Source organism: Pleurodeles waltl, chromosome 7, assembly GCF_031143425.1.
Source record: "Pleurodeles waltl isolate 20211129_DDA chromosome 7, aPleWal1.hap1.20221129, whole genome shotgun sequence".
In the NCBI taxonomy this organism is placed as follows: domain Eukaryota; kingdom Metazoa; phylum Chordata; class Amphibia; order Caudata; family Salamandridae; genus Pleurodeles; species Pleurodeles waltl.
Genome location: NC_090446.1, coordinates 1,300,587,072 through 1,300,609,376, shown reverse-complemented (window position 1 = coordinate 1,300,609,376; position 22,305 = coordinate 1,300,587,072). Strand labels below are relative to the sequence as shown.

General features: G+C 45.6%; 1 protein-coding gene across 7 annotated transcripts in view; it reads right to left on the bottom strand.

Annotated features, from left to right (window-relative positions):
- LOC138246211 (myosin-10-like) overlaps positions 1–22,305 on the bottom strand; it is a 491,460-nt gene that overhangs the window by 203,884 nt on the left and 265,271 nt on the right. For all 7 annotated transcript variants that reach the window (XM_069200598.1, XM_069200595.1, XM_069200596.1 and 4 more), the window contains exons 3-5: positions 13,272–13,428; positions 12,480–12,507; positions 11,838–11,940 (exon numbers count right to left, since the gene is read on the bottom strand). In XM_069200598.1, coding sequence (XP_069056699.1) covers positions 11,838–11,940; positions 12,480–12,507; positions 13,272–13,428 — 288 coding nt within the window. The remainder of the gene's footprint in view (positions 1–11,837; positions 11,941–12,479; positions 12,508–13,271; positions 13,429–22,305) is intronic.

Below are 22,305 nucleotides of genomic sequence, written 5' to 3'. Positions count from 1 at the left end.
AAACGCACTGATCCTTCTCAGCCTCCTGTTTATCGTTTTGTAATTGATCTTCGGGAGGTAAACAAGATTGTCGTACCGCAGTTTCCTGTAGTCCCAGATATCACTGCTCTGTTGACGATGATACCTTCTACAGCGACTTGGTTTTCAGTTATTGATTTAAAGAATGCTTTCTTTAGTATTCCCATCGCCGAAGAGAGTAGAGATATTTTTGGTTTTTCCCTCGGAGGCCGAAGCTTCCGGTTTAAACGCGCACCTCAAGGTTATTGTGAAAGTCCCTCTGTTTACAGTCAAGCTCTAAAATGTCATCTTGATGCCTTTTCCTTACCGTCCGGTGCCGCTCTCATTCAGTACATGGATGACTTATTAGTTGCCGCTGATTCAGAGGAGATTTGCAAAAACGTGACCGTTGCACTGTTGCGTCATTTGTTTGATCTGAATCACAAGGTTTCTCCTTCTAAATTACAATATGTCTGTCGCGAGGTGACTTATTTGGGTCATCTCTTGTCAAAGGAGGGACGACGATTGACCCCCGAACGAATTCAGGCAATTGCACAAATGTCAGTGCCATCCACACAAAGAGAGGTACGTGCCTTTTTGGGCATTACTTCTTATTGTAGACAGTGGATTCCGAGTTTCTCTTTATTGGCTAAACCGCTGTTGGCGCTAACTTTAAAAGATACGCCTCAGCCTCTTCCGTGGACTGACGAGTGTCAGAAGAGTTTTACTGATTTGCGTATTGCTTTGTGTTCTGCTCCTGTATTGGGTACTCCTGATTACAGTAAGCCCTTTACGCTCTATGTCCACGAAAGAGAGGGTTGTGCATTGTCAGTCTTAACGCAGCGTTTTGGAGATCAACAGCGACCATGCGCATATTTCTCAGCTACGTTAGATCCAGTAGCTAAAGCATTGCCTAGTTGTCTTAAGGCGACAGCGGCAGCAGCAATTTCTATTCGACAGTCTGCTGGAGTAGTGCTAGATAATACTCTCATTGTTATGGTGCCACATGCAGTGGATACTTTACTAAATAGGACAAAAACGCAGCATCTTACGAGTGCTCGGTTGTCCGGATATGAGCTGACGCTTTTGGCTAGTCACATACACATCAAACGATGTAATACCCTGAATCCAGCTACTTTGTTGCCTCTTCCAGAAGAGAGAGATGTCTCTGAACAGCATGATTGTTTTCTCCGTACTGAAGAAGAGACTAAGGGTAGAATTGACCTAAAAGACACGCCATTAGTGAATCCAGATGGAACACTATGGGTAGATGGTTCTTGTTTCAAGCTCCCGAATGGAGATACAGTTTCAGCCTACGCTATTACTACTTTGCATACGATTGTGGAGACAGCACGCATTAGACATAATTCAGCTCAGGCAGCTGAATTGATAGCCTTAACTAGAGCGTGTGTGTTATCCAAAGGAAAAAGAGTAAACGTGTACACTGATAGCCAATACGCTTTTGGTGTAGCGTTTAACTTTGGGCGCTTATGGAAGGAAAGAGGATTCTTTACTTCCCATGGTACTAAGATACAACATGGTCAATTAGTGACTGAACTTCTTGAGTCACTTACAATGCCTACTCAGATAGCGATCGTGAAGTGTAGTGCACACAAAAAGATTGTGGACGATGTTGGTCGAGGAAATGCATTTGCAGATGAGGTAGCGAAAAAGACAGCCAGAGACAACACAAGTCGAATGTATGTTGCAGGTCCCGCAAACTGCGTAAGAGAAAAGGGAATGTGTGAAGATACAGTAGAGAGTGTGAAATCAATTCAAGGAGAGGCTACGGAGAATGAGTTGAGAAAGTGGAAGGAAAGTACAGGAATGTTAGATGAGATGGGATTTTGGGTTGAATTATCAGAACATCAACGTTGGCTGTTACCAGATGCTTATGTACTACCTGTAGTTACTATGGCACATGGTCCAGCTCACCTAAGTGCAAAAGGAATATGTAAACTTCTGGCTCCAGTGTGGCAAAATGAGGGGATCCCAAAGTGTGCAAATAATGTAGTAAAACATTGTATTGTTTGCTTGATGTACAATCCGGGAAAGGGAACCCCAACTCCAGCAGGTCATTTTGCTCCTCCAACATATCCATTTGAGGTGTTGCAGATCGATTATATTCACATGGAACGATGCAACAACCTCAAATATGTTCTGGTGGTAGTATGTGCTTTTTCTAGATGGGTAGAAGCCTACCCTCTGAAGGACAATACTGCTTTATCAACTGCCAAAATACTTTTGAAAGAATTCTTCCCTAGGTTTGGTTTGCCGCGCATTGTCTGGAGTGACAATGGGAGCGAATTTGTGGGTCAAGTCATGCAAAAAGTTTGTGCAGGTCTTGGCATAAAACAGAAGTTCCACGCGGCAAATCACCCACAGTCGGCTGGTTTAGTAGAATGCTACAATGGAACCTTGAAGCTTAAAATTGCTAAGGTGCAAGCTAGCACAGGACTTAATTGGCCTGATGCTTTACCATTGGCTCTTCTGTCCACCAGAACAGCAGTACACTCTCGTTTGGGGCTTAGCCCTTACGAAGTGATATTTGGTCGCCCAGCTAATGTATGGGGAGTTCCTCGCCCTAAGAAATACTCAGACTTGCCATACCCGATGTTGATTGACTACTTGCATGACCTTACAACTAAATTGCGTGTTCTTCATCAACAGGTTCAGAGTGCTCTATCAGAGGCTTCCACAGACCCAGGTCATCCCATCCGACCAGGTGACTGGGTCTGCACGAAAAATTTCCAACGACAGAGAAATTTGGAGCCCAGATGGAGAGAGCCACGCCTGGTTCTTTTGACCACAAGAACAGCAGTTAAAGTCGAAGGAAAGAAAAACTGGGTGCATGCCGTGCACTGCAAGAAAGTGCCTTTGCCCTTGCCTTTCGATCAGTGGGTCCGTAGAGGCATCAGTGACTCTGAAAGTGAGAAAGTTCCGCAATTTGTACCATTCAGTGATGCGCGTCTAATTGGAACACTTTCTGAGAAAGAGGACGACGACATCCTTCAAGAAGCAATACCATCGCATCGTCGCTTGAACACGACAAATCCAGGAACATTGTTTCAAAACCAGACTGCCTCTGGACAGGAACGCTATAATTTGAGACCAAGACCAAAGAACTTGTAAATTTCTCTCCTATGTAGTACTCTATCCCGGTTGCAGGGTCACGGTAGGAGTCTTAGTTACGACCTGAGTAAGTGGCAATAGGCCTGCAGGACCTCACAGTGTCATAGGACGGTAGATAATCGTGACTACAGTGATTGAGGAAGATTGCCGTGAGCATCCACTTAGAAAGATGGAGGCTACATTAGATAAAAGAGAAAGTAAAAATGTAAAGAATAATTGTAAAGAAATATGTAGTCGTTGTAGTATTGCTCTATGCGTCATTATATTGTCGTGTATTCTTTTGGCATCTGTAAACTGGATCATTATTACTCTGCAGCAAAAAGTTGTCTCTTCTCCTACCTCTACATCTTCTTCTACTATCTCTCCGCACCTATTTCACACTCTTCCCCAGCATGAACTCATCAGAAGAACTGAATACTTTAACAATTCCTTCGTCCAGTTGTTACATCAACATCAGTTAGTGATCAATACAACTGACTGTTGGGTGTGTGGACTCATACCACATACGGAAGAAAAAGGAATGCCATATTTAGTTCTTCCATTCTCCTATGAAGGTTCCGCTTGGGCTTATTTTGTCATTTTCAATAATGCATATCAAAGTAAAATTAAACAACCTGTCAGTTCACATAGTGTTGGTTCAGATTTCAGTCATAGTTTATTGATAAAGGGAATGGTAGCTATGGCTAAAATCATGGAAAAAAGTGAAGCTTCCATAGATGAAAGAAAAGCATATACCAATTGGAACATAACTAATTACATTTCCAGCCTCAATGATAAGGTTAAGCAAGGAAAATCTCCTCCGATACGGGTCATACCCCAACAAGGAAATTTCTGTCTGCAAATAAATGGTAGAACTCCAAACACCGGACAAAGAGAAAGTTTATGTTCCCATACATATATTTATTCAGCCCTGAATTCACTGCCGTTAGTACCATCTCAAGGTACATACTTCGTTTGCCACGATAGGGCTTATACATGGTTGCCAGCTGATTTCTCTGGTACTTGTTATATAGCCTTTCTTCTTCCCCCTACATACACCGCTCCTGCGAACCATCATAAAAATAGATATGGCAGAGGGATTGTGGATTCGAAAGACACAGCAGGACAAGAGGGAGGAGATTTCCTCAAAGGATTTCTTCCCTTCTGGGGTCCAATGGCCAACAGCAGAAATATAAGGCAATTGGTTCGTGTCGTAGAAACCACCATAGACATCACTATAGGAGCTTTAAGTAACATTACAGCTGAACTACAGGCTGATCGTCTTATGACCTTGCAGAACCGTGTTGCCTTAGACTTTGTTCTTGCGGACCGTGGTGGAGTATGCAAATTGATCGGATCAAGTTGCTGTATTTTCATACCTAATGACGCTCCGACAGTATACCAAGCTATCTCTAAGTTACACATAATCTCCGAGTCGATTCATCAGGACGAAGGAAATTGGTCCTTTTCAGAGTGGTTTTGGGAATTACTGTCCAAATGGGGTTGGAAGGTATTGACATTCTTTGGAGTAATTTTAGCTTTTATATTCTCTTGTTGTCTTTGTATGCACTGCGGTCCTGCCATCTGTAACCTATGTGCTACTGCATGTATTCCCAAACCCAAGTCACAAAGAGCAGAGAATATCAAAATGATGGTACAGCAACAGCTTGATGACCTCATGGCCATAGACATCGACTCAGATTAACATGAGTTTGTGTATCTTGCCTGAGTTCTGGCAAAAGGAGGGTCTGAGGAAATTCGATTTTTAATACGATCGTATCGACCCGCCATTTTGTGGCCCGCCGCCATTTTATGTTGCCTTCACTCAGGCAGCACAGCGAACGAAGTCCATTCTGCCTTTTCTGCTTATTCTGCAACATGGTGTTCAAAACAGCCTTCTGCCTCTATCTTTACAAGGCTGGTATTAAGGTCTGACCGAGTACACTAATCCCTGTCTGGTTTTCTAATCCTTGTTTCAACTATCTGTAGGCTCACACTATTCTCCGCCGATCTTATCTTATCGTCTGGCCTTCGCTGTCCTTTGCTAGTATTCTCTCATTTCACAACTGTCCTCCAAACGCACACAAACTTATCGCACCACATGCAACTTCGTTGTGGATCGGTTAATGAATTAGTTCAAGGGAGGGGTGACAAACACAGCTGGAGGGGAGGCAACCTTAAGTCACTTGATACTTTGTTTTCCAATTCCTTCTATTGGTGCTGTCTTGTTTTCCGACATTTCTATTGGCTCTGTTCTATCTTCACATTATTCTTACTGGCTCCTTTCTATGTGTTCTGGGAGTGTATGTAGTTAATAAATGGTTTTTATACGGTATATAAGATTGTGCGCCACAAAGTAAAGTGGCAGTCTCCTGAGAACATACCTTGTGTACTTCTTGGACAACTGTACTAGCTGCAGCTAATAAAATCTGATCTTTTACGCCTGACAGAGTGTCCCGTGTCTCTGTTAGTTGAGGCAGGTGAATCCAAGGAGATTTCAGGCGTACCCTGCGCCGCCAGGCCCATAAGGTTCTGGTTCTTCAATGGCAGAACCCTTCCTTCGCCGTACAGACCTCTTAGGCCACCCTCAAAGGTATGGCTATAGTTTGAGGGAGGTGCATGCCTCCTGCATAGCTAATATCCCACCTGTCCAGCCAGGAAGGGCAAGAAGGCTTTGCCCTCCACTGGGTGGGGGGGAGGGGAGAACAACTACTTGCACATCAAAGGCTGGTGAAGCTTGCGGGTAAAGCCTTTGAGGCTCACCGCTGTTGGAAAGTGGGTTACTGGCAGTGGTAACTATGAACCTACCACTGTCACTAAGGCCACTAACCAAATACAGGGTCAGTAAAGGTCCCAGTAAATTAGCCCCTTGCTCAACCCTTGGTAGCTATAACCGAGCAGGCAGGCCTAACTTAGGAGACAAGAGTGTAAAGCATTCAAAAACACCAATACAGTAAATAAGTGAGACACAACACACAATAAAAATCCCACACCAATTTATAAAAAATAGGTTATATTTTTATGAGTACATAGACACCAAAACGACAAAATTTCAATGTAGGGAACCAGAGATATGAATTTTAAAAGAATAAACACTTTCTAGCGCTTAGAAACACAAAGTGCCAACTTTACCAAAATTCTCCAAACTTCAGGAGGTGTTTCCTGAAGTCTTCCTTGCAGGTACAAAAGGTCCAAAACACAAACCCAAGAGTCTGGATTCTCCGGGTGGGTCCTTGGAACCAGTGATATGAATTTGTAAAAGAATAAACACTTCCTAGTGCTTAGAAACACAAAGCGCCAATTTTACTAAAATTCTCCAAACTTCTCCAATCTTCAGGAGGCGTTTCCTGAAGTCCTCCTTGCAGGTACAGAGGGTCCAAAACACAAATCCAAGGGTCCGGAATCTCCTAGATGGTCCTTGGAAAGGTGGACCACAATTCCCGCAATGCACCTGGCCAAATCCTTAAAAGTCCACTGGATGCACTCCAGGCTGGGGACTTTTGCTGGGGATGATGCAGGTGAAGCTCTGTTAACCTGTAGCTGCAGGGAGTCCACTCCTGAGTCCTTCTTGAAGCAAGGCACTGTCCCCAGGGCTGTAGTACCAGATTGTGCAGCAGGCGCAGTTCACTGCAGGCCAAGGGTGCAGATCCAGATTCCAGCAGGGCAGTCTTTCTTTCTCTTGTCGTTTCAGGCAGCAGATCTGAGAGGCTATGCAGCTCTCACATATTTATTCCCAGCTCCTGGGCAGCAGGAAGGGGGGCGCCCAACCAATAGAATGCAGCCTGACGCCCAGATGCATGACCACTTCCTGCAAAGTGTGGCATATTCCTGCCCCAGAAAGCACCATTTTTCCAAAATCCATGATGTCTGAAACTAAGAGCTGACTAAACCATCCTCCAGTGTGGCTCATTTCCATAGCTCTCCTCCTTCTAACATCTGCAAATTCCTTCCTTAACCCTAGTATCTGACTGAGGGGTCCAGAAGGTGGGGGTTAGGTGATCTGGCATTCTCTCCTGTCTTGCTCTCCTTTGAGTTTGTATGTTTTATTACCCCTCCCCCCTCCCCCCCCCCCCCCGCTCATGCATTCCTGTGTAGCCCCTGAGCTGCCCTTCACCAGATATGCTCTGGACAGCCACTTAGCACTTCATCAAGCAGCTCTGCTAATACTGTTAGCACTGACCAATCAGAAGGGACAGTCAGAAGTCTGGATTTTGGCTTACAGAAAGAAAAGCCTTATAACTTATTTTCTGTACAAGTTGTGATAAATTCACCAATGTCCAATTGCTGGATTTATCAAAACAAATCTTTTAAGTCCTTGAACTACTTTTCTGCGCTTTTCCTTACTATTTTTACCATGAAAATACCATATAGCAATGATAGCTTATGAAGGCAAGTATCTATAGTGGGGGAAAATAAAATGGTCAGTTTTCCCTTACCTGGGTTTATAAAACTTCTTTTATAAGACCCCTGCTTATGGTTACATGACGCCTGCCCCTGGGATACCTAGGGGAGATCCTGGGGGTACCTAATATGTGACAATAAGGTAGATCATCACATTTAAAGTGGCCAAAGCACCAAAGTCGAATTGGGACACCATTTCCATGTAAATGCAGTCTGCAGAGTCGGACTGCATTTTAAAATGACAGAAAACCTTCAGCAGTGCCCACATGCAAGTGCAAAAATTCTGCTGGGCCGCTAATCTCTATACCCTATTATATAGGGGCTTATAGGCAGAGTGTACACCCTTGCCCATTATATACTAGGAACTTACAGGGTCTGTCAGGACAACCGAAAGGTTACACTAATACCCAGTAAGTACTCTACTACAAGTATGTGTTTTAACATAGCACTGGCCTGGGTCTGGTTAACAGAGTCCAGGGCACAGTCAGAGTCAGTTATCATCAGCACCAGTCAGCAACAAAAAAAATGGGGATGAACAGGGCAAAAAGATGACTTTGCAACAACCGCCCTGATACTTTTCTCACTAGCCAGCCTGGAAGGGAGGAAGTGTGACCCTCTATCCCAGGCCCGTTGTCTTACATCCTCCCGAGGTGCGAACACCACCGGCAGGAGGTCCACTTCTGTCTGTGGTGGTAGCAGCTCAGGAGAGCCTGCCAAAACAATACAAGACTAGGTAATTTGGTGGGAACCCTCTAAGGTTGCCACCTGGGCATCTGCTTTTTAATCCTAAACATGGGCATCATGTTCAGGGTTAAAAAGCACAGTGTTTGATACCAAACATGACGGAATTCGGCTGGGCCAATGCAGACCTGGACATCTGAGCAGTTGTCAGATGCCAGCCCATGTTATCCAATGGAACCCTGGTTACTCAGTGCAGTGCAGTTTAAATGCCAACACGGGGCATATGTGCTCCTGCACATATGCCCCAACTCATGGAACAGTGCACCCTGCCCCCTGGGCTAGAGGGCATCTGCTTTAGGGGTGCCTGACCTGTCCATGGGCAATAGCAGGGGCTCTGCCGGTGCCTGGTGTGGGCAGAGCCTCACTCGAGCAGCAGGCTGCTCGTGCAGGCGGAGATGGCAGCTCTGCAGTCTCTCTTTTACTTGGGGTACTCAGGGTGACATAATCACTGCTGCAGCCCTGTTTCCCCCTTTACCACTCCTGCCATGTGTGCCATTTATTGGGGACTTACAGGGGTAGTAAGTTGCTTGCCAATTGGCCTATGCAATTTACTTTAAGGGAAAGAGCATTGGTGCTGGGACTGGTTAGCAGGCCTCAGTACACTAACAGGTCAAAAACCACAGCATCAGACAGCAAAAAGTGTGGGGTGGGCGGGCTGTCCATCTAAAAAAGGGCACTTTACCACAGAATCTGCTTTCAGAAAGCCACTGGGGATGATGAGACTTCAAGGGCTCAGGGAAGTGAAGAAAGAGGGGTGTCTCCAAGATACAGAGACAGCCTGTTTAGACAACAGTTTTGACTCTCAACAATCATATAGTCAAATCTTTGTGGACAGTAGCTCAGAAACAAATAGCTCTAATACAAATACACTTAATTACAAAGGATTCAAAACAAATACATTCCATCACATCTACTTCTAATGCAAGTATGTCCGTCTGCACGAAAATTAATTTTCAACCAACTGACATGCCTTTGCTACCAAGATAAACATCTTTAGGCTGCAATGAATAAACCTACTTACATTTACTGTATTGTTTTAATAAAAGAGTATGCGTGATCCCTTTGTGCGCTTCTCACCTACTCATCACATAAGTATACCTTTGTTTCATTGGGATGGATTCTGGAAGGTTTTGTGACATCATAGATGAGTGATTATGCAAACATGGGTGCTTCGATGTCACACGTGTAATAACAATGTCACACCTGCACTCTTATCAGCTTTCTTTGCTGTGCAGGTACCGAGATATGTCAATACGCCTAGTATTGTGTTAAAATAAGCTGCTGAAGTGGAGGCGGCTCAGCTCGGTGCGGCATGACGCAAAGCGAGAAGGCAGACTAATGGAAGGTAAAGTATGCCTCTTGGCTATGGGCATTCAGCCGATTTGTTTTATTATTTTAGAAATGCATACTTTTTACGTATTTCTGACAAATGTATAACTTTCCTAGAACATGGTATATTTGTATTAGATCCGTTTGGAAGTATACGTGTTCATGCAGCAAGTATTAATTATAAGAATTATTTTCAATGACGGTACTATATTAGAACACTTTGCAAGTACAGATATTTAAATTAAAGTTATTTGCGATGACACACGTGCTAGAATTAGTTGGATGTACTCGTTTTATTTTGTAAGTCGTTTTGGGAATGAAATGCATTGTGAACGCATCTGCAACAACGACTGTGTTAAAGATGACTGCTCTTAGATATTTTTGCATTAGAATATTGACCTAGAACCATACTACGGTGGGTCCGAAAGGAAGTATGTCAGAGAGGGGTCTAGGAGATGAACCCCTTTTATTTTCATAGCATTCATAGTCATTGCTACATGTACTTTGGTAAACGTGGTACATTCAAAGGCTGATGCGTCTGAACGATATCAGGAGCAAATCTCCTGACTCCCCGAACCCTATCCACGCGCTCGCCCTTCCACTGAAGGGCATCCGCTGTGTGAGCGCGTGTCTGTGTGGGTGGGTGGTAGACCCTCTAATGCACAGGCGTGATCTGGAGGGAACTGACCGTCAGTGGAAGCAATGCAATGTACAGAGGGAAATGATGTCATCTGGCTTGATGTAAGCAATCTAGACACGCAGGTGTGGAGTGTGTGGGAGGGTTTGTGATCGAGAACACAACGATCTAAAGGTCATGAGTGATTGAAGGGAGCAGGCAGGCCGTGCAACCAATGCAGCGCACAGAAGGAAGTTACAGCATTAGGCTTACTGGAGAGAGACAGAGGGAGAGGGAGAGGGAGATAGAGATATATATATATATATATATATATATATATATATATATATATATATATATATATATATATATATATATATTTCACTAGACGATTTAATGATCAGGAGTGAACTCAGTGCTTAATTTCAACCCGTGATTTCCAGGTGCAAGGAACCTGCACTTAATTTTCAACACCAGCTCTAATGACATTCCACCACACGGTGGCGCAGTCTGGTCATTCTGAGATTAGCAAAACACCAGTGTTTAATAATGCAATATACATTTAAATGACTAATACTTGCTACCCACGGCCTTCCTTTAACTGTGTGAGGTCTAGGATGGTCGAACTGGTCACACTTGTAGGAATGCAATGGCTATTAGTTATGTTGGTTGTCACTGGCAGCGCAGGCAGGGGGCAATAGATGGTGCACACTGATAGTGGCCACCTGAGAAGGGCCCTAATTCTATTCTACAAATTAAGCCCTGAGTGAACTAGAGGAAAATGAGCAATGACAGAAGTGATGTAATCAGACCCACTGCAAGCACTGAAAGTGAGCGAGACCACTTGCCTGGTGTTTAAATAGGGTGTGAGGATCCGGCTGGCGTTAACAGAACACACAACATGGTTAACAGTGACAACAAACACGGTGGGAAGGCTGCACGTGCAACTGAAAGCAAGGTATACAAAACTATGCAACTTCCAATCATGCTGAGAGAGGACATGAGTTTCGGGAGCAGCTCTAGCGCTATTATCAAAGTAGGTGGGCCGTGCTGAGTGGAAGATCTCACCAGTGACTGCCATGTCCTCCCCTGATAACGGCGTAATCACCACGCTACCACAAACACGGGCAGCGTTACTGTAAATCTATACACAGCCCAAGATATGTCTCTGTGGGAGATGAAAGATTGGGGTGTAGAGCTGGAAGGGTGCACCAGGAGGAGGGATCTGGATCTCCAAGGGTGAGATGAACGCGTGCGGAGACAGAGAGAACTCATGCAGAATGGGGCAGACACTAGTCCACGTACAGTCACGAAGGAAGCATGTGCTGGGAAGAAAGCAGGTTTTGGGGATGGATGTGAAGACAGAAGGTGCATGAGCAGAAATCATGGACAATGGGGAGCGTGAGGGACGCGTGTGCACTGACGGGGATATGCAAGGCAGAAGAACGGAGACACAAGCGCACATAAGTAAGAGAAGTGCGTGCTAAGCAGGCGGGTGATCCGAGTGCACACGCGGAGATGGGATGCTGGGGGCAGCTGCAGCGGGGGGTGCAGGGACAGGTGCACTCATGGGGTGAAGCGGACTCACGTGCAGTGACACACATACTTGGCAGTGAGAACAACCACCCCCGGCCCCACTCACCGGCACGGTGTGCTCTTTACGGCCCTTGTGCGAGGAGGCCACGTGCGCCAGGTACTGGATCACCTTCTTGGTGTTCTCGGTCTTCCCAGCTCCGGACTCTCCCCTGCAACAGTACCGCGTGAGACACATGCAAGGAAGGCGGGTTACAGCAGTGCTATGCTTGCTCACGCGCGGGCCGGGGTACAACGACTGACTCAAGAATGTGCAGGTGGTCGCTTTGCCACGAGGCCAGGCTCCAAGCTAACCAATTTGACGACTGATTCTAAAAACAGGAGAACATGTGGGGCTCGGCTTTGTGCTACCCAGACACTGCCAACTATAGTTGTGTAGGGAGCTAGACACTCAGTGCCCGTGTTACTGCAGCCTCGTGGTCACCACGCCTGTCAAAATAATGTCCTATTTCTGTGTCTATCATCTGTCGCTGTTTTTGGGGTTCACTGAGGCCACCGATGAGTGGTCACCAGTCTACAGCTCCCAGCTGACGTCAGTCTCTGTGCTATCCCAGAAGAGCTAATGACTGCACTACTTACAGCTTCTACATCTGGGCAGAGCAGAGCCCTCAGTGAATGAGCATGCAACAACCTGGAGTTCAAGTCACGCATTTCACAGCTGCTGTGCGCAGTGCACACCTGCATTACTTACGTGCACAGAATGGACTGGTCCTCGCGATCTACAAACAGAGAAAAAGGTGAGTAAATAAACAGACCTCAGCAGCGCGGCGTGCACCGAGAAAAAGGCGAAGCAAGCGCTTGTCAGCGCTATACACATTCCCAACGAGAAGAGAGAAACCCTCCCAATAGTGGCCCTAACTCACAAAAGAGATGGGGGAACAGTGAGCAATGAATCTGGCCTTTTCACCCCACCATCTGATACCCGTATTACAGAGTCTTAAAGCAATGCACTGTTTGGCCCGTACTCACCCTGAAAATCCTCTCTTATCAAGGGAATGATCGCAGCAACATACTGAACCGGTCATCTAACTCGCACCCCGTCGAGCACTGTATGCTCTGCGGGCAGGTCTTCTCTTACGGCGTACTGAGCCTCTGCCCAGGCTAATTCCAGACGGGCAAACTCCGTGCAGCATGCTGTGGAAACCTTTTCATCTCGACTCGCCCCTCCATTCCACTCACAACCAGTGGGCATGTCTCTCAGGGGGCACATTTCAGTTAAACTTCACTTACCGTGGAACCTGGGGGACGTCTCCCCTTGCATCACACTGTATTAGACCTTTGCTCCCGCCCCTCAATCCACGTATCTAACACCCAGAGGGGGCAGGGCGACCCTTGCAACGTGCTCCGAGGGGGCTTTTAACCCATTTAGCTTCGAACCTGCCTATAATGCCGCGTAGGTCTCCCCTTGCAGCACGTTGCTGCTTCTCACTGTCCACTTTATCCCCCTCTGGCATCCAAGTACATCCTGGCAAGCACGACTCACCTTGCAGCATGCTGCGGTACGCAGTCTCAGAGATGGCATAAATGTGTGGTGGCATCTCATGGCGCTTCTTGCCCCGATACATCTCCACAATCTGCTCAGTGTAGATGGGCAGGTTCTTGTAAGGGTTGATGACCACACAGAAAAGTCCAGAGTATGTCTGCAAGAGATCAGGGAGAGAGCAATAAGAACACAGAGCAGTATGGGGAAGAGGTGTGACGGAGGAGGACTTAGAGTGGTTGCAAAGTGCATACATGAGGAAGGCCAAGAGGCTACAGAAACTAGACTTCACCAAGAGATGGGGGAAAGAGAACGAGTAACTACAGGGGTTTGAGAACACGGGATCCACCCTATGGAGGTTAATTGTGATACTGAAGACTGAAGATAGGATCTTGATAGGTTCATTCCTTCGAGATGAGGAGATGATATTGCTGTTCAATAGGGTGGACCTGTGACTGAATGTCAATGGGACTAATCTGGGAGAGGATATAGCTGAGTACTATTAGCTGGATGTAACATTGAAGTCAGGGAGAAGGAATTACACAAAAGTCAATCAGTGAAGAAAGTAGTTGGTTGAATCATTTAACAATCGTAGGACATGGCACCCAATGGCATTCAGTACAAAATACTGCACAGGAAACCAACTGAAGAACCTGGGCTCCAGTGACTTCTATTGATTACAATAAAATAATAAGTGGCAATAACAATAAAACTGGTTTTGAAGTAGTTATGTATAATACTAACATTTTACTATTGTTTTGTTGTTGTTTGTTTTTCCAGAAGGAACCTGTTTATGCCGTTTACCTGAAGCAACTCATTTGAAGTGTGTGGGTGCGCACATGTATGCTGCTCCGAGTGAACATACTCTTTACACACTCTTCTTTTAAATAGTTTCAAGCATGTATTCAAGGCTCATATAAACTCCATCACTGACCAAGAACTTGAAGTAAACACACTGCACTTTAACCCATAATCCCCTGACTACCATCTGTGAACCATAATGCAATCTTCTGAGTAATGTTAACAAAAATGCCATGCACACGTCCTTTACAATCAATAGTGTGCTTCATGAAACTTGTTCCGTTCACTAGTGGCATCTGCACAACTCACATTCAAGCGCCATTTTAAATGTATGGTTGTGGCCAGAGCTAAAGATGAGGCTGTTGTCCTGTGCAGAGAGCACTGAAATGTAGAGTATGTATTTATTACTGAGGGCGGTAGTGGAGCAGGCCCCCCTTAAAATATCACAGGTTTCACTCCTCACAGTGAAAGAGAAGTCTGCTCATGAGTTCTCGAGGGGTCTCCGCCTTTTGTGACAGAAAACAATATAATCCTTGGGAGCCCGTAATCTCAGTATTTAAACCTGTCTAATTTCCCTATTACAGTCGAGTTGTGATGTCTACAGCCACCTGTAATAAGACAATTACATAGCTCCTCAACTGTAATAATTGATTACAGTAGAGTACTGATGTTATATTGCTTGCTGCCAAAGCCAACAGCCAAAGTGAATGGCAGATCATGGAGTGAGCAACACAAAAGAAGAAGTGACTTTTTCTTCTGATCTGTTTTTCTTAGATGAATTATAATAATAACCAGAAAGGAAAGATTTATGGAAATGTGTTTATTTTTCATCACAGATAAGAAACATTTCTCAATATGTTAGTACTCGTTCTGCGCCATAGCTTTTTTTTTTTAAATCTGATTTTACATTAAACTCACTCAAATACACTTTTGCTAACTACTTTTGTTTTTTTTTAGTTTCATACTACAGATTTGATGTTTATTATTCACTTCCAAACCGCACTAACTTTCATATGAAGAGGCAAGACCCCTAAGAGTTTAAGGTGTTTATTGGAAGAGTGTAGGTGAGACCATTTATTGTAAGGAATAACATGCATCCTGACATATGTTATAAGGATATTGCAAGTCACCCAGAGTTCCATGACCAAATATAGGAACGATGCCCTCAGTTTTGTTTGTCTATAATGTCATGGAACTCCTCAGTGACTTACCATATCTTTATTACATATGGCAGGCAAAAGTTTATCCTAAATATAATCTATTTGCAAACAACCATGCCAGTTACACCAATCGGCCTGCACTAGATCTGGAAATTAGAGGGGCAAGGGAATCTCGGGGAACAGATGTGGCACATGGGGGAAGAGGCAGCACAGACAGACACAGCTGGGTGGCTGCAGCTGGAGCAGAGCTCCTTCCCGCCACTCCACTGAAGGCTCTCGCTGCAGGTCAGCGGGGTATGCCTCTACTGACCTGCCAGACCAGTGGAGTTGGAAGCTGCAAGAAACCCTCACACTCGCCCAGTGAACCTGAATATGAGGGGAATCGCATTACCCTAGATGGTGTTGACATCACAGCCGTCCTAATTAAAGACATACTCCTTATAATCTAGTGCGGCTCACCTGTGGGGCTACAAGAACTAATTGTGCTGCAGATAATACTTAATCTGCCACAATGTCATGATGCTCAAATGAGGCAATCCCGCCCTGTTGGCCTGGCCATGCTGCTGGCTCGTGTGACCTGAAACTCTGTTCCTGCTGAAACACCGACAGCAGTTACTAGTTCATAAAAAACACAGATGGTTTCATTGCCAAGGATGATGCTATATAGTAGAACAGTACAAGCCCATTTCAGTACATGGACACTTCACATCCCATGAGCTACAATAGAACTACTTATGTCGAATCACAGAACCACTCCTCGATCTAATAATTGTACAGAAAATCAACATATGGTGGGCCAAAGCTCCGCCATCAATACTGTTTCTTAAAGCTCTTTTGTGTGATTACATTAAGTCTAAACATCAGCTGAAGCAGTCCCACAAAGGCGAGTTTTAAACCAAGGTCCTGTGAAAGCGACACAACCATTTTAAAGGAGCAAAAAAAAAAAAAAGCAGGTGCCACTGAGTGAAAGGTTGTGTGACCTAGCATTAAGTGAGAAGATAGGCAACCATTCTGGGGCTCAGTGACTATTGTTAACCACAGAAAGAGATTAGCAACATCATTTCAGATAACCCACTGACTGGCATTAATTCCAAGCGAGAGAAGCCACAGCCAACCAAGGGACCGGATACCTAAGACACGAGCCTTTTAGATGACTTGGAATTCGGTATTATAGCAGATTGTAAGGGGAGAGAAGCATCAACCAACGAGACAACCTGGATCTTAATACTGAATAAAAGAGGAGAGAAGCAGAAGCTAATGAACGGACCCATAACCCGGGGATTATCAACAATTAAACGAGAGAGAAGCAAGCAGCCCACTAGAGGACCCGGGACAATGTGGCAATTGCTAAACAAAGTCGAGAAATAGCTTATGAGAAACACGAGGACAAAGAGATGATATATAATCCGGAATGAGAATAGGAAATCTGTCAAAACCTGGGACCCGGACATATAGTTACAAGGCAAGAGAGTCAGAAGCAGATCAAAGCAGGAAGGATTCAGTGATATCATTACCTACAAAGAGTTAGCGCAGAGAGCGAATGAGATGAAACAGGACACAAAGAATGTTAACTAAAGGTTAACAGCACCAGGATCACTTTAATGAGAGGGCAATGGACTCAGTCATCTGATTGGTTCCAACGTGTTCGTTTTGCCCTTGAAACCACTGCTGAGGAGCCAGTGAAGTAATTCATTAAAACGGGTACACGCAATCAGAGGTCCTGGGATTCAGAAGCGTAATTAATTACAAGCGAAACAAACTGAAGCCAATCAAAGGCCATGGGACCAAGTCATAAAATGAATGACAGGGACAAGCGGGAGCCTGTCAGAGGACTCGGGAGCCACTGACTGGTTAATAATTAGAAAACCCCTCCAACAAACCCTGTACCTCTATCAATCTATCCTCCATCCAACTCTCGGACTCACCCCAAACCTCATTCTACTACTGTGAACTCCAAAATAACCTTTCCTTGATTCTTCCTCCCAGTACCCCTCCTGACCCCCCAAAGGCCAGTTTACTACTTTGGTCTCCCAAACAACCCTACTAAATCCCCCACTCATGTAGCTCCTCTTTGCTTCATCCCCAACCTCATCTTACTATTATGATCTCCTAATTAACACCACTGGATTCTTCCCTCACATGCCCTCCACTCAGATTACCTCATATTTATCAATACTAACGCTATACTCTTACTTCCCTTTGCTAAACCACCACTAATCTTTTTGGGTTCCGGAGTAGTGTGCTACTCACCGAAAAGCACTTTGACGCCTTGTCAGAGGTAGTAAGCGCTATAGAAATACAATTAGAATAATTAGATGGGAAGTGGAGATGCACTCAGTCACACGACTCGACTCGTGGCACAGAGAGGTCAGTAAATGTAATAGAAAATAAGTAATAGCCAATCATAGGACACGAGGCGCTGGAGCCCACCAATGAACTTCAAATAGAGCAATAATTACAAGGAAGGCCAAGTGAGAGGTGATGAGGCAGCCTCTGGACTAATGATAGGATTAACTTCAAGAAAAGGGGCAATTAGAGGGCACTGAACCGGAGGCTGCCAAAAATTACAAAGGCAAGCCAATCAGAGGAAACTATGCCAGTGAGACTTACTCTAGAACAGAATCTAAGTGGAAGCCAGAGAGTCACTGTAAAAAGAACCAGCAAGTATTATTAATTACAAGCAGAGGGATGAGGGGAGCCACGGGTCGCCCTGATCTCATGGGCTTTAGTCACTTCCGATAACGAGGCACCGAATACAACAGGACAACGGGACGGCAGGCGGTTGTCTGGGCCGTCCATCGGTTCGAGGATGGCAGAGGTGAGCCGGCCAACCTGGGGACTGCAAACAGGATCTGCTGGCCCGGACCCAGCGCAGGTGGGGCCCGGTCTCCTGCACGGGAGGTGGCCAGGCCCTGGCTCCGATTCAGAAGCCGTCCAACCCGGCACGCCACCAAAGAACACACATGTTGTCATACTTTCCCTCACGCACCCGGCCCCGGGCACCGTTCGGTGGAGCACAAAGAGCGCTTGTGGGAAGTCTGCCGGCATCTGCGGCGAGGAGGAGGGGGCGGCCATGGAGGGCCTCGCATGGGACCCGACATGCCTGCCGCTCCGGCTGAGGAGGGCGGGGGTTATGAGGGCCTGTGGCGTGCTCTTCGTGGATGAGACGGCCATCGCCCGTCTCCGTGGGCACACGCTTAGGCAATAAGCGGGGGATGGAATACACACGTGGTGTCACGACATATAGTACGAAACGCACGCGCACCTACGTGCAGCTGCTCTCAAGAACACGCGTGTTCAAATGCGGCTGTTCATATACCGTCTGGGCACGGGTGGGTTTATACTCACGTTCTTGCATTATGTGGGAATGTGTAGATTGAGCGGGTATTAGTACAAACACGAATGTGTCCGCAATACTTGATGTCTATGAGAAACCTAAAAGGTTGGTGGGTATCTTTGTAACAGATCTGGGTGTGTGTTAGCAAATATCCACATTAAATCTATTTATGGGGAGGTGTGTGGGTCTTTGTGTGTGGATGTGTGCGTGGATGTGCAGAGGGAAAGGATGAATGCGTACACGGTATGTCTGGTAGTGAGTATCTGTGCAGCTGCATTCAGTGACACCCGTCATTGTTTTCATGTGAAAGGCGCGTGTATGTGTCAGAAAGAGAAAGTGTGTAAATAATGTACAACAGAGGAATAATTTGCAGCTAGATGTGCTTGTTTGGGTGGGTATACACAAATCTGACCGATGACTCTGGTTGTGTTTGAGGACAGAATGCGCACACAGTGTGTCTGTGGGTACCCTGGCATCTGTAGGTTCTGTGGGTTTGCGTGTAGTCGGTCGGGTGTCTGACGCAGGCTGCGCAGACTTCTCATTTTCAAGATCTTGATTTTAGAAGTCTGGCAAACGAAGTAATTTACCTAAAACCTAGTTGCTGCGTAACGAGACCCGGCGGCCTGGGGAGCACAGGAAAGAGAGAAGGAAGCCTACTGGGAAACCTCAAAAAACTATTTCAAAGGCATCATTTATTTAGGTACATAAGAAAAGGTCGGGAGGTCCAACGAACGCCTGTGGGACTGGACCCATGCCAGATTTTCAGACACTCCAAATAAAATAGATTTGCATACAATAAAACTCTTTAGAACTCATTTGGATAGCCCGAGGTTATCCTGAAAATCCGGCATGGATCAGACTACCCTGGATTTACACTGAACAATATTAGGCAGAATAAGATTCAGGGCCAGCTCAAGAAATAAGTCAGACAGGGCTGAGACTTCAAGTCGGAGGATTACGCGGGCAGCGTGGCGGCGCCAGGGAGCCCGCTGTAAACATGGATGCTGATACATGTTTGTAGAGGAGTATGCAACAGTTTACATTTATCAATGGTGGCAAAAGCTCCTGCAATGGTAGTGAACGCCATACAAGCAGGACGCCCTTTCAAGATGGTATTTTATGCAACTAAAATGGTTTGTAATGGTTTTAGTGTGTACAGGGAGAGTCTTGGGTGACAAGACACTCAAGAAAGTGAACGAGTCGAGTCAAGCCTTGACAACATCTACGGGATAAAGAAAAACTCCAAGTCTGAAAAAAACATAATGAGAACAGTCTGGTAAAAGTTGTGAAAGTTCGTAACTTGGGTGTACTAGTAAACTCTGAACTCTCCCTTTAAATTCAGATTACTACACTCAGTGGCAGATGCAATTTACCCAATACTGAACTCAATCTGAACCCACGGCGGGTGGGAGATCTTTCTCCTTCCTGGCGGCCAAGACCTGGAACTCCCTCCCCACCAGCCTCAGGACCACCCAGGACCACTCCGCTTTCCGGAGACTCCTAAAGACTTGGCTGTTCGAGCAGCGATAACCCCCCATTTCCCCCCTAGCGCCTTGAGACCTGCACGGGTGAGTAGCGTGCTTTATAAATGTTAATGATTTGATTTGATTTTGATTTCACAACCTTTAGGGCTGCTCGACACTAGGCCTCACCACTCCATGTGCTGACTACATAAACATGGACTTCAGAGTCGTGAGGCGTGGCTCTGGATTTGGCTCTGCCAACATCCTTGAATATTTTTATTTGTTTACAGTAATGGTTTGCAAGCATCAAACGCTAGAGCAGTTGGGCCTGGGACTAAGGGACAGCACAGTAACTGCTCAAGGCTACAGGAGACCTGCTCCCACATCTTCAGTGTTTTCATTACAGAGATGAAGAAACTCTGGCCTTGCTGTGTTTAGTCCAGGGTGTAGGATTGTGTGGGACGTTCCGTAGCATGAATGCGAGATGGCTGCCAACCGTATGCATAGGATCATTCCAGGGTTTACTGAAACCCACTGCTAGAAGGTTCTTTGTGATGTCTATTCATAACTTGGCAAACAGGCACTAAATACCCTGGTACTAAGATTTTAAGTCATTTTCTTGGTTACTGATCAGAAATTCCGGTCGAAGGTTTGAAAAATATCTTTTTTTAAGCGTATGGAGAATTTGGCCTGGAGGCTTGAAAATCCCCAAACCGTTTCAGCTCAGTTGTCGGAGGCAGGTTTTTCTCAGGTGTAGCAGCTGACATCCAGTGTCAACAGATGGCAGGGTCAAGAAGCATTAGTGGAGTAGTCAGTTTTGGTCAGCCCAATCTGAGGGGGAGCTGACCTTATATCAGTGCAGATGCCGGACAGCCCTGTGGTTGACATAAGGCTGTATCCTACTCTTGGGTTGTGAATTTAAGGGTTTAATTCCGTGGGCCTTTGGCATTTCCGATAGGTCCTACTGCGTGTTCGGATGGATGCTGCCACTGGTCTCTGGTACAGTAGCTGCATCTACTAACCATGTTCTTATGCCCTTGGTCATGCATCAGGCTATCTCTGTGGTTCTGTTCACGTAGGTGTGTTTCACTAGTTTCTGTTTTCCCTTGAGCTTCTAGTGAAGGTACTGGTTTGTAGATTTTCTAAAGGTTTCATTTACACTGTCAGAGCTCCTCCTGACATCAGATGATACTGTGCCGACCGTGGCTGTGGGACAGAGGTTTGGTCGGAAGATATTTACATCTGTGGTACATCATGGATGTCAGCGGTTCCAGTGGGTTAGTGCACTTTATGCCAGATCAAGCTCAAGACCTCCTTTAAGCATGATGCACAAGGCCTTCTGGGTGTAAGAACAAATTATCACATAAAAAGTGCACTTCGCTTTAAATGTAGATGATGTTTAAAATGCTAAAGAGGGGCTTATTTTACTCTAGCCCACTCCATGGCTTTCAAATGATCTTTCTGAGAGGTCATGCGATAAGTGAATGACACCCCTGGCTTGTCGTGGAAGGAGCCCCATTAACTGTGGAAGAGGAATGAAGGGGAATGATCTCAATGTCAAAACCATCCCTTTGTCTCAGGAAAGTGGTGGGGGTCTGAATAGGTGAGGCCAGCACTTGAGCACTTTGCTCATTACCTGGAAGGGGGAGAGGGGTGAGGGGGTGGGATGTTTACAACTTCCATGGGCAAAAGTACTGGCGATCAGAGCATTCCTGTTGCACCTCTGTGTGGCAGTAGAAATACTTTCATTCCCAAAAATGTCAACATTTTGAGAAACTGAAGCACAGAATAGGGGCTGTCAAATAGTGTGTTAGAGGATACCTCAATCCCCGAGCCGACTAGCAAAAAGGACCGTCTCTCAGCATTTGCACAACTTGGATAAAATGGATGTTAGGTAAAATGTTATCCACTTCTAGAGCCCGCCCAAGTGACTGAATGCGGCAACAGGAGGCTATAGTGCCAATGCATACATCACTGGTGAGGACATTTCTTATGCCATCTGCCCCCTGTCTCCTACTGTGGCCAGTTTTGGAGGCCAGATGATTTCACCCTCAAGTAGTGTGTAAAGGCTTAAGATTATACGAGTCCTTGATAGATACAAAGGAGACAGCAGAAATGTGAGGGGCATGCCAACCGTCACAGGGAATACACAGTATACAAAATGATGTGTTTTGTGTGGAAACCTACTCCTGGAAACAGAGATCATAAGACTACAAAGGTGGGCTAAGCCATGATCTTGGCAAATATTTTTCATGAATACTAATATATGATTCTTA